General features: G+C 34.8%; 1 protein-coding gene across 1 annotated transcript in view; it reads left to right on the top strand.

Moving 5' to 3' along the window:
- The window catches only part of ASCC3 (activating signal cointegrator 1 complex subunit 3), a gene marked incomplete at its 5' end in the record, with an annotated part of 187,260 nt that extends 175,930 nt beyond the window's left edge, over window positions 1-11,330 (top strand). Inside the window, 5 exons of the mRNA XM_017889813.1 lie at window positions 2,169-2,320; window positions 3,964-4,111; window positions 7,398-7,607; window positions 10,246-10,421; window positions 10,517-11,330. Coding sequence (XP_017745302.1) covers window positions 2,169-2,320; window positions 3,964-4,111; window positions 7,398-7,607; window positions 10,246-10,421; window positions 10,517-10,664 — 834 coding nt within the window. The remainder of the gene's footprint in view (window positions 1-2,168; window positions 2,321-3,963; window positions 4,112-7,397; window positions 7,608-10,245; window positions 10,422-10,516) is intronic.
- Window positions 11,331-13,775: the final 2,445 nt, after the last annotated feature.

Raw genomic sequence — 13,775 nt, 5'->3', positions numbered from 1 at the left:
AAAAAAAAAAAAAAAAAAAAAAAGAAGCATCAGTTTTTTTATCCCCTTCACAGTGTAAAACCATTAAAGAAATGTAAGCAGAGGACTGATATGATCACTTTTACCTTCTTACAGTTCACTTCCGTAACAATATAAAGTAAATTTTGAAAAGAAATTAGATGAGAATAAAGAATAATTATAATGTTCCAGGTGAGAAACGAAAGTCTGCACTAAAGCCATGGGGGCAAAGAGAACAAGACAACCAGGGAGTAATTGAGCAGAGAAACATGTAGCAACGTTTTGGTTCAACTCAGTTGGGGAGCCACAAAACCTTTAACCATCACAGCTTCTTGGTCTCCCCACTTGCCTTTTCTCTAAATTTAAACAAGATAAATAATCGTTTTCAGTTTATGATATGGCTTTTTTATTTATTTCATATAAGTAGTTAACATGATTTTTTTACATTTTCACATCTGGATCCTACAGTAAAAAATTGTGGGGAAATCTCATAAGTTTTATGAAATCTTTCAACTTCATCGTGAAAACTTCAAAGTTAAGAATATATGGTTCATCCATCTAGCTCTTCTAGTATGTGAGCTTTTGGTCTGGAATTTATTTCCAGTCAAGTTGCAATGTAAAATCACAAGTAAAATTGCCATAGTTACTCCACATTGCAAGTTCTGACATCATCATAATACTGCATTAGGTATAATTACTCATTTCTCTTTTCCTTTTCTCTTCCCTTAGTAAGACTCAAGAGTTGTGACTTGTGAACTACTCTTTTTTTGTCTATGAGTAGCATTCATCATGACCTGTTGTCTCATATACTTCAGAGAAAGACAAAGTGTATTATTCTGCTGTACAGGGAAAAAGGAAGAATATAAGTAGATTTTCCCTAGATTTATAAATATGTACATTCATACATGTATACACATTCATATACACATACATATATAAATATACCTATTATACTAACATTCTGTCTTTATGATGTATATCTAGCAGGTTAATAGATACTAAAGACCAATTTGACCATGCCGTCACATTAATCATGATATCCAGAAATTTTGATCCATTTCTCTGTAATATACCAAGGAAACAATAGATTCGTTTAGCCAGGTGTTTTTTAAACTCACTTTTTAGAGAGTTTTTTAAACTCACTTTTTAGAGAACAGAGTGGGATATTCAACGCTCAGAAGGAAGATGTTTCTCCATCAACAGTACTAGGTAGTATAGCAAATTAATTTTCCAACATAATATGCCTTAAAATTATTTCTAAAAGTCCACTAACAACAGATTTTGTACATTTTATAAATATTTTGCTGTCATTGAGATATTTACTATTAAAGTATTTTAATTATTTGCTAGGCATATCTAATTTCTCCTATCTTCATATCCTCATTTCCCAAAACAAGAGAGTACAGTACTAAAACTGTATAAAATAGCTACCTAAGATCATGATATTAACTTATGTGTCTTTAAGTCAGCATTCTCCAGAATCTAATTTAATTGAAATAGCTGTGCCTGTGTAAACTTCGCCTTTGTTTAAATAAGATTTCACTGTTTAGTTTTGCCTTAAGCAAATGCAGCCTTTTGTTTGTCCATAAAGCATTAGATTAAATGTATAGACTAATATGAATAGCTTCTCTTCATTCTTCATGTACCACTAGCAGTTGCCCCCTTTGCTAGTATGTGGTGTGGTGTATTATTGTCATTGAAAACCAGGCCTCTATGTTTAGCCTGTTCTTTGGAGAAAATAAATTTTGGCAAGAAAACTATCTCCTTACCATTATTGATTTTAAATTTGAAAGACTACATGAGATTCACTCTTTAAATGCAGCTGCTAATGTTCTTAATATAGTGAATTATATGAGTATTGGCTCTCATAGTAAGTACACTGAGTTTTTATCTTTGTTTTAATGCTAGGTACCAATATTATCTGGCTATCCTTGCTGCCCTAACAAAACTTATTATTTGGTCCTTTGTAGGAAGTAATGTACAGTAAATGCTATGATCAAATTTGTTCCCTGCAATCCAACTGTGGTTTATTTTCTGGTTTCTATGTTGATGAATAATAATTTAGAGATACAATGCTTGGTTTCTTTGTTTTTTGTTAAAGCTAACATCAGAATCCCAGTGAAGGGGGCAAGTACCATGTTATTCTTGTAACGTGCATTTTCCCTGTTCAGGCAATGCTGGACGTGGCTGCAAACCAGGGCTGGCTGGTGACTGTCCTGAATATCACCAATCTGATTCAGATGGTGATCCAGGGTCGGTGGTTAAAAGACTCTTCTCTTCTTACACTACCAAACATAGAAAACCATCATCTTCACCTTTTCAAGTAATTGTTTTACTTTTCAATGTAATTGTTTTGTTTTAATTTCAAAAAAAATATGTTTGTTATATATGTAGTCACTGAAATTTTATGTTATGGAGAATACTGATTACTGACATGGAAAATACTCCTGTTTCCCAGAGTAAGACATGGCCAACTGACAGAACATTTTTGTTTGGAATTTGATCATCAGTCCCAAGCTGAACTATAATTTAAACTTCTCCTATCTAAATCATTTTCCATTTGAAGCACTGGATACATTTTTTTCTTAATTGCATTTATTCTTTTACAATATCAATCTTCATTTAAGAAGACATCATTAAAATGCTTTGTGATCTAAAGCAAAATGGCCAATGTCTGTTATTGTTGAAGAGATTTGAGATATCTGAAATCCATTGTAAAAGTAAATTGTGCATCTGTAAAATGTCCCAAACTAGGTAGTTACATATATTAGGAGCTCAAGATATAACCTGTATGTAAGAGTTTATGTTAGCATCAATTATTTAACCCATAAGTCTCATGTACATGACTGAAACATATTTGCAAGGAAAAGAACAGTGTCTAATACAAGCAGGGTTGGCAATGTTTAATTGGAAATGTTTCTTTCACACCAGTGTTTCACGCCAGTTGAGAGATAATTTGCAGCCAAAATATTGCTTCACAGTCATGTAGCAAAACAATCTGGCTGTAGCTTGCCATCATGCACTCCGTACTCCTGTTCATCCGGATAAGGGGTGGCAGTTATTTGAGACATCTAGACACAGATGCCAACAAGAACCTCAGGCACACACGAAGTCTCCTTAGGAAAGTCCCTCAATTTGACTCAAATATATTGGGTTCCAGGGCAGTTGTCTCCATGGTACTTGGGTTCCTACCATGGGATGTCCCTAGAAACTAAAAGACACTTATGCCATAGCAGCAGCAAGTGGCATGGGGTGAAAGGCAGATAACCTCCTCTGTGTGTCTGCAGCTCAGTTTCAGGAGCCCTTCCAGTATGGTATAAAAGTTATGAGAGTAGGGTTTCAGCAGTAAAGAACGCACATTAAGGTACTACCACACATAGCACGCAGGTCTGCTATGGAAGCTGCTTGGGACCTAAGAGATGTGATACAGTTTTCACAGCACTCTTAAGAGTTTCAATTATATTTTTCTTCTTACTGGAATATTTAGGTGGCCTGTGTTTCTGGGATCTAGCACTACTTGTGCTGTAAATCTCAAAAATTCTCAAAATGAACTTTTAGCTTTATGTTCCCAACAACTTATAATTTAAAACTTTATTTAAGTAATTATATTAAAGACATTTGCTGCACCCATTAAGCACATTTCTGGGGTCTGGATCAGTACTTCATGTACTTGGAAGCATTACTTCACATTAGTTCCTTCCTGTAGAAAGACACCCAATGTCTGTGAACCCTAAGTATTTACTGAGCTCACACATAAGTAATACATTTTATGTAGTGATAACAGTACTGCCTAGGGCTGTTATCCATACAGAATGCTGGCTGAATTTTTAAACTTAGCATAATGGTCTTAAAATGTCATTTCTTAATTGAAACAAAAAAAAGTTATCATTATATAAACCACCATTGTCAGAAAATCATCTTTCTGCTGTGAAACAATTAGTTGCTTGGTTCGATGTTATTTCCTAGGAAATGGAAGCCAGTTATGAAGGGCCCACATGCTAGGGGTCGGACCTCCATCGAGTGCCTTCCTGAACTGATCCATGCCTGTGGAGGTAAAGACCATGTATTTAGCTCCATGGTAGAAAGTGAGCTACATGCTGCAAAAACGAAACAGGTAAGACCATCTCTTAAGTGTTTTGAAGGCTCCCCTACTCAGAGGTGTACCATGAGTTTTCTAACTTAAAGAGCATGGATTTTGGAACCAGGCTCACCTTGAGTTAAGTTGTCTCTGCCATTTACTACTATGATTATGAACATGAAAACATACATGTCTCAAGAAGTTCTTGTGAAAATTAAGGAAGATACTCTTATGTAAACTGCTTTATACAGTTCTTGACACAGAGTAAGAACTCAATAAATGAATACTAAAAATAATGACAGTAATATGACAGTAATAGTAACTAATAGTGGTATTTGCATTACGACAAGTTGTTTCAGTATAAATGCTACTAAGCTGGCTGTGAAAAGCCTCAAGTAGTTTGTCCATCACTTGGCTGCATTATCCTAGCCTTCTACTCCCTCTCTTCAGGGTAGTGTATCCTTCGGTATGCTTGGTATACTTTCATGCAATTCCCTCAGTTATTTGTTTATGCCCCTCTCTTATTATAATCACTTTGTTTCTAGATCCAAGAGTATCCTTTCAAATAAACCGTGTGTGTGTGAACCATATAACTTACACAGAAAGCTAAATCTATATTGTGAAAAACAACACGGATCATGTCTCCAAACAATCTTTAGGAAGACCAAAAATATGAATGAACAATGCCAGAAATATTTGGCTATCTAGACTTTAAGTCTTAAGCAATTTTACCCTAAACATGTCAAAGTAAACGTTCAGGATTTATAACATAATTAACATATTGACTTGCAAATGCAGGTATTAAAGAAACTTCTAAACCATGTCTTTTTTTTTTCCAAGTGGAACTTATTTTTGATCAAGACTTGGAAAAAGTGTAACAGGCATTAACGTCTGATTGACTGTTCAGTTTCTGTTGAACCCAAGATTGGCACCAAATACTATTTAAATATTCATAATAAATGCCTACCTTTCTAACTAAATTACCATCGAAATTATGAATAAAAACAATATATTTAAATCACAACAACGCTTCTGTTAGCAACAACAGATTTCCAACATAACATACATTGATTTCAAGCCAAGTTTTAGATATGATGAAAAATTAGAACATTGTTATAATTAGTTCAGGGAGAACTCAGAAGTAAACTTACTTAATTTATTTGCATAAATTGCCATTCTGTTATCTTTAAAACCAAATGCAAATTGGCTCTGTCTGATATGATGATGGTTATTTGGCTCAAAAGTGCTTCAATTTGCAGAGCAATCTGGTGCCGGCTCTGCAGTGAGGCGATCCCAGGTAACATACAAATCCTGAATTATTCCAGAAATTAGTATGTTTAAAGCATCAATTTAAGTGCTAATTGCAGTAGTAATGAGAAAAAGCAGTACGACTGTGAGATTTGCATCTTCTACCCCATCAGTATGCCTGGAACGGCTGCTGACTGGCAGAGGATTTGGCTGCTAATTAAATAATTGTATGCATGGCAGTGCTCTTGCCTGATTCAATAGATGAAGATTAATCCTCAGATAAATATGTTTGGCTGGTATTGAAATGTCTTAGCCGTTTCTTTAAAATAGTTCATGTTTTATATACATAAATATATATACATATATATATCTCCAATAAATATATGTGTACACATTGTAGATTGAAAATAATAATAACATTAAGTCCTACAAAAAATTACATATATATAAAAGCCAGATATGACATTTGGGGACTTTGTAAAGTAAAATCCCAATGAATTACTGATAACAAAACATTATATTGGTAACCAATTTAATGGTACAAGTAAAGAAACATATCAAGTCTTGCTTCATGTGGTAAATATCACTTGTGCTGTCTGACAAAGTCAAATGCTTTAAAGAAATTGTGTTTTTAAGTCCCCTTAACCACTTTTCCAGACTGGCCAGTCCTAGAAGAACATCCAGTGGTACAGCTTCTATACTTGGTGACTATGGGTTCTAGCAGGGGATAGACCGTCCTTTGTACTTGAAGTACACTCTTTTGCTTGACTATTTCAAAATCCAGTTCAAGACATGATTTCAGATTCATAAGACAAGTTATAGGATTGGAGTCGAATTGAAAATTTGCATTGAATTTACATTTTTTTTAATTCCTAAGGGGTAGTATGGTTCATCAGGGCTACTTCATTTCAATTAAGTATACTCAGCAGCAGTAAGCAAGATCAAAGCCTATAAGGAAATCTATAGTATGTATTAAAGGAATAAAAGGAAAACCAAAATTAAAATACCGTGTACTTTTAAAACTAACATAGAAGGTAACAACTGATTTAAAAAAAAAAAAAAAAAGCCAACGTCTTGAGAAGTTTTCTTGACTGATGCTGATATTGCCATAGAATTGTATATGTTAGAAAAAGATGACCTCAAGTTTCTTTTGTTACATCTTTTCTGTAGACCTAGGTATTCATTCATTCATTCATTCATTCATTCAACATTGGTGAGCACTTGTTATTTGAATACTGATTTTTCACAAATGTCTTTCCACTTCAAATGCAGTATAAAATTAGGTAAAATATCTTTTAATGTGTCATTTTAATTGGTATTCTCAGCATAATGATGCCAAAAATTCATATTTGTTTCTAGAAGGAACCCTAGACTTATAGAATTCCTTGTGAAATATAGAATATAAAGAAAATTTTTTTTTCAGAATAAATGAGACAAATTTGAAATAGGAGCCAAAAAATGTACAATAAGTGGTCAGTGGAGGATTCTAACATCAATTATTCAATTACAAAATTTTTTTCAGGTTGCCCATTTATCCCCAAGTAATGCTCTCCATCTTAGAAGCCACATGAATATCTGAATAGATGCTTCTCTAAAACAAACCAGTTTGACAACAAACATTTTTTAACTTGTTTTATTTTGGTATAGTCAACAGCTGCTCAATATCAGGAGGGATTTACAATAAAGGAATCACAAGTTTAAATAATGATAAGCCCTCTTTTAGTTACTTTTACAAAGACATTAAAAGACTAAAAGCACAATATTTTACACATACATGCGTATAGCCACAAGTATAAGAAAAATTGAGGACATCTGAACAAAATCACTGGATTATGTTAATGTTAATATCCTAGTAGTAATAAGTACCATAGTTTTAAAAAATGCTGCCTTTGGAGGAAACTGAGTAAATGGTCCACAGAATGTCTCTGTATTATTTCCTGCAACTGCGTTGGATCTAGAATTAATCTCAACATTAAAAGGTTGATTTTTTTCTAAAAGCACACTATTTCTTAGTTGATCATTGCATTTCACATAAACTCTTCCTTTATTATGTTACTTTTCTGTTTTTATTTAGGCATGGAATTTCTTATCTCACTTGCCAGTGATAAATGTTGGCATAAGTGTTAAAGGCTCATGGGATGACTTAGTTGAAGGACATAATGAACTCTGTGTCTCAACTCTGACTGCAGACAAACGAGATGACAACAAATGGATCAAATTGCATGCTGACCAAGAGTATGTGCTTCAAGTCAGCTTGCAGAGAGTCCACTTTGGGTTCCACAAGGTATAGTGTTTGGTTTCCATTCTCAAATATTTCACACCAAATACCAGCATGCGCCACCACACATATCTGTTATATGACTAATGCGCCCGTGTCATTCATGAATCCTGCTTTCTCAACTGGTGTTAAGCAGTGAGAGTTAGTCTTTTGAAATTCATGAGTTCTCCTCATGTGCCATTTTTCAGCCCCAGAAAATCTACCTTACATAAGAATATATTGCCTAGAGTTCTATTCTGGAAGTATGGTATACAGACAGTCCAGCAGAATTTCCTGAAGGGCCTTTTAAAGTGCAGATTCCTTGGCCCCACTCCAGACTGGCTGAATCAGAACCTCAAGGGGGCGGATCTCAAAATCTATACCGTCACTCAATACTCCAGATGATTTTTAAGGGCCTTAAAGCTTGAGCAGTACTGCCCTAGAGGCACTTTGGTGTACAGGAACCGCATTGGGCTAAATATAGATGAGACTGAAGCTTTACCACTTAGCTCTATGGATTTGAATAAGACATTAAGCTTTTCTGAGCCTCAGTTGCCATATCTGCCTGCGTCCTTCATTATAATGCATAGAAGAGCTTTGTCAATGTTCATACAGGCCAAAAATGTACAGTATTTTTATTTTAGATTACTGTGCTCTTTTCTGTTGCCTCTGACACCAAAATTAATTATCTGGTCCTCTAAGAATATTAGTACACAGCATGTGGGCAGATTGGTTTTTAGTGCCATAATAATTAAAATAAGAAAGAATTAGTCTTCTTTATGGTCCAGTGGATTCAGGGCTTTCCCATATCTAGAATAAGCCCTCAGGGGTGAAGCTATAGTTCATTAGTATTGCCCCTTCTGTTCTCACACACAAAATGATCAGTAACTTTCTATTCATACAATGTTCTTTCAGTATTGTACCTTCAAGTCTCACCTCATTTGATTTCTAATTCTAAAAAGTCTGTCAGTGTAAGTATTAATTGATTGGCCTCTGGCATTTCAGAGACTTTAATATGAGCTTTTTTTTTCTTTTTTCTTTCTTTTTTTTTTTTTTTTTTTTTTTTTTTTTTTGATACAGAGTCTCACTGTGTCACCCAGGCTTGGCTCACTGCAACCTCCACCTCCCAGGTTCAAGCATTTCTCCTACTCCAGCCTCCCAAATAGCTGGGTTTTACAGGCATGTGCCACTACACCCAACTAATTTTTTGTATTTTTAGTAGAGATAGGGTTTCACCATGTTGACCAGGCTCATCTCGAACTCCTCATCTCAAATGATCCGCCTGCCTCAGCCTCCCAAAGTGCTGGGATTACAGGCATGAGCCACCACACCTGACCTTAATATGAGCTTTTGTTTGTTTGTTTGAGATAGAATTTCACTTACGTTGCCCAGACTGGAGTGCAACGGTGCAACATCAGCTCCCTGCAACCTCTGCCTCCCGGTTCAAGCAATTCTCCTGCCTCAGCATCCCGAGTAACTGGGATTACAGGTGCCTGCCACCATACCTGGCTAATTTTTTGTATTGTGTTGGCCAGGCTGGTCTCGAACTCCTGACTTCAGGTGATCCACCTGCCTTGGCCTCCCAAAATGTTGGGCTTACAGGCGTGACCCACTGCACCTGGCAATATGAGCATTTTAGAAGACTTAATGTACTCCAACTTTTAAAGTAATATAAACTAATACTAGTAGTAATCATAAAAATAGCAATAATCATAAAGATAAAATCATGGGAGAAAACTATTATTTTTTACCTTAATATTCTATGTATAACTTAGATTTAATCATGCCAGAAAATCTCTTAATTTTTGTTTCTGAATGCTGTAAAAATATATTACTCTCTGACCCCCTTTTGAAATAAGTGAAACATCTCCCTCTAGAATACTGAATGAAGTCTGAGAATATATCATTATTACTATATTTTATTATGCCATAAAGTCATTGTCTTAAAGAATCGTTAGAATAATCTTGCATTTTATAAAAATTGATCTAAAATAAAGACCTCAAGTGCGATCATTATGTTTATATCTAATTTGGATTGTGGTGATTAATATATTTTACAAATTACTTGACTTAAAATTGCCCATTTCTCAGAGAAGGGACTCTTTAATATTGCCATATTAGAATATATGCTTATTTATGTGAGTTTTTTTCTTGGATGAGAGGAAAGTATGTATTTGATATAGTACTCCTCAGGTTGGGGTCCAGAGTCCAGTCTTGATTGGCTTTGTGTTTTTGTTGATTTGTTTGTTTGTTTTCTTAAGCATTCGTTTTTTGTGAATAAGGTTTTGGAAGATTTGGTTAACATGCTTATGTTTCAATTTGTTCATCTACCAATGTGGTATTAAAGTTAATTGTAGGAATAGCATGAGAATTTGCTAATTGGATGTCAAGATCCAGAGTTTTTTATTCTAACTAGCCAAATATTCTGATACTTACAACCACAAACTAATATCTATAACGTGCTCTGAGAATCTTGAGATAAGTTAAATAATTGCATATCAAAGACACCAAACCAGAATGGAAGAAAATTTAAAACATCTCAGATACATATGGTGAACTATGTAGATGTATGGCCTTCAAGTAACACAACGTAGCCTTAACCACAACCAAGCGGTATAGAAAGTCTAGATATTTTTAATGTTGTATCTTTTTTTCTGGTTTATAGGGAAAGCCAGAGAGCTGTGCAGTTACTCCTCGGTTTCCCAAATCAAAAGATGAAGGATGGTTTTTGATATTAGGAGAAGTGGATAAGAGAGAACTTATTGCTTTGAAAAGAGTGGGATATATTCGAAATCATCATGTTGCTTCCCTTTCTTTTTATACCCCTGAAATACCTGGAAGGTAAGAAGAATCCTACTACCAAAGTTCTGAAAGAATTAAATATGATTGTGATTACAAATGTGGTTTTACGTTTTTATTCTATTTTTATATTTTAGGTATATTTACACATTATATTTCATGAGTGATTGCTACCTTGGCCTGGACCAGCAGTATGACATCTATCTCAACGTTACACAAGCGAGCCTTTCTGCACAGGTCAACACCAAGGTCTCTGATGCCCTCACTGACCTGGCATTGAAGTAACCTGACCTGAACAATCCATTTGAAAGGAGTGGCTAAGAATTCTCATTGTTCAGTCATCTAGACAACATCGAATTACTTGATGTTTGCATTGAAAGGATCAACTTCTAACCTCAGCCATCCAGGAAATTGACAGTGGCTGCAGTATTGACTCCAGTGACATAAAGTTAACCACAGTGGCCTTTTAACAAATGTTGCCTTTTATAATGTTATCTTCATGAGATTCTTGATATGTGAGATGAAAAAGCATGTAGAATAATCTTTTAATTTGTGTATATTTGAAATGATATTTAGGAGCTATCAGTCAAATTTTACATCTCACAATGTACTGTTTACATGAATATTGGCTTTTTCTTTTTTAAGGAAAACTGCATTGAGGTGTGACAAGTGTTAGGACTTGTCACAGATTTCTAACTCCGCCACATAAAATATAAATATAAACCTGTAAGGTGATACACAGTGTGTGTTGTTAGCAAAATTTATACTTTGATATGATTACATGTAGAAGTAGCTTCAAGAATTTCTTATACTCATAAATATTTTAATAATATGTGATGTAAAATTATATTATGGAGCCTAATGATGATAACAAAGAAAACAGAATATACTGATCTTAGAAAATGTAGATACGGTTAACTGGGAAATAAAATATAGAGTGACACTTCAAGACCAGTTGACTCAATGTTTTCGTCTGCTTCCTTTCCATAATATCCCCTTACTCATCTGTTCTTTTCTTTCCCTTCTACTTCAAGGCTTTATTTCCATTATCTTTCTGACATATTTATTTACACGAGGAGAGAAGTATAATCTAATTCATGTTGTAACACTTACAGATCATATAGTACAATTATTTATCTTTATGCTGTCCTGGACAAATCTGAGACAGAAAATTTTTGACCCCTATGGGTCAAAGAAAATTTCTCTATATGCAAACAAATTCCATCTTGAAAATACTTTTCAAGCTAAAACTTGTTAAAATTCAATGTTCATATAATATGCATTCTAGTGGAATGAAATTCTACCTTTGTGAAATAATTTCAGTTTTCTTAGCCCTAAAATGAATTATTTTAAAACATTTTCCAATGTAACTGTTACAAGTACCAGAATTTCAGTGTTTCTGGAATTGGAATGTATTGCTTGTATATCCTTTTCCATGCTTAAATAAAAAAGGAGAAGAAATAAAAGTAGGTTGCAGGGGAACCAAGCATTCACTTCCCAAAATTAAATCCAAATAACTATTGCGAACAAACCAAGTATAGTGAGAATGAGGACTCTAGTCTGAGAAATTTACTTCATATAAAAGTTCTCTCTGTTTTTCCTTTGGCAAAGTTTATTACCTAATTGAAATTTATATCTTAAACACTGTTTTAGTGGAATTAAAAGAAAATGAAGATTATATATAGATAACAATCACCAGTCCATACAGGAACCTGAGGGGTAACAATCTCACTGATTTCGTGTTTACCAACATCATTCCTTTTTATTAGACAGCAAGCAGACTTGGGAGGTCTCCTTCACTGGACATATGACACAGGACATAGGAGCAATAAGAAAGTATTTCTGTTGTACCCATTAGAGAGAAGAGAAATAATGTGACAAATTTAAGTTAATCTTATTCCAATGAGTGACCAACACTATCTACAACTTTATCCACACTCATTACTCAACAAAAATTGTAGTGTTAAATGTGTCTTACAACAGGATATATGCCAACATAATCAGATTAGTACTATTGTTTACAGATCTGCAAGTCATTAACTTCTCATAACTTTTTTATTGGCCAAGAATTTTGTCAGTGTTTAAAATAATTCCAAATCCTGATTATTGAGAGAATGCATTTGTTCTAAAGTGTCTTGCGGGGTTTTGTTTTCGTGAAGAGAAATATCGTGATAAAAAAGTTTCAGGGCTGTATTAAAAAGTGTTTTCTTAACTGATGTACCTACAACCCACTTATCTCAGAAGATGCACCTCTGGCCTGACTATTATACTATACAACTCTGTTTTCATGGCAGGTCATTTCATATTTCTCTGGAGTTTATCAACTCAAAATAATTGAAGTTCCAGTCAAGGATTTTTTGTAGGCACTGTGTTGAGTATTCTGATACCCACATGAATCAGAAACACATCCTGCCTTCAAAAGGGTAGCCTGGTGATAAAAGATATTCATAATTATAATAAAAAAAGTAATTGCACTAATACTAGTGATGGGGAAATGCTATGGGAGATCAGAGGTAAAATATTACTTAGAAAAATCATGAAGTGACATTTAGACTGTTTTTAAGATGCTTAGAATTAGGAAGGCACAGACGAAAGAGGACATTCCAGGTCAGGTAGAATAGCATTAGCAAAATTTAGAGCTAGCCCAGCCTAGAGTCGCTAGGTCTGCATTCTCAGAGACATGAAAGGGATTAATGGGCAAGACGAAGGGGAAAGTCTGTGAAGTGACTGTGAATTAGAGAGTTAAAGACCGTAACTCTTATGTGAATACAATGGAATTTCTTGGCAAGTCACCAGAGGTTAGGGTTTGGCTATGTGGGAGCTTTCTTTATGAAAATTTATCTGGCCTAGATGTAGAGATGATATGACCAAGCAAGAAAGTGCAGCAAGAAAAGCCAAGGAAACAACATTCAAAACCTAACTGCAGTAAGGAATCAGGAAAGACCAGAGGAGGTTATGATGAAGAACATTCTGAGAGTGGAACAGACAACCAGTGCAGAGAGGAGACAACCAGGAGCCTGGCAGGATATGCGTCCATATCTGTGGTGGGTGATGGGTGCTACATACTGACAAGAGGTCCGGGAAGTGAGAACCAAGTCAAGGGTCCTGACTTTGAGAGCGGTGGATCATGAATGATTGTTAAGAGAGTAAGTTTAGCTAAATAGGAAGAGAGGAAGCTGAGATTTCAGGAGGTGAGGACCAGAGTGAGCAATAAGAAAGGAGAGGCAGTGAATGAAGAAAGTAATTCTACAGGTTTCGTTCAGCAAAGATCCAGTGTTATCACCTGCATTGAAGAAGGTGATGATAGAGCAGACAGGAATTGTTAAGAATCAACTTGTTTCCTTTCAACATTCTCCCCTGCAACCACCATTCCTGAACACATACAAATACATGTAT

Source organism: Rhinopithecus bieti, unplaced genomic scaffold (genome assembly GCF_001698545.2).
Source record: "Rhinopithecus bieti isolate Rb0 unplaced genomic scaffold, ASM169854v2 scaffold_18624, whole genome shotgun sequence".
Taxonomy (NCBI): Eukaryota; Metazoa; Chordata; class Mammalia; order Primates; family Cercopithecidae; genus Rhinopithecus; species Rhinopithecus bieti.
The sequence above is the reverse complement of the archived record's forward strand: the minus strand, read 5'-3'. Positions and strand labels throughout refer to the sequence as shown.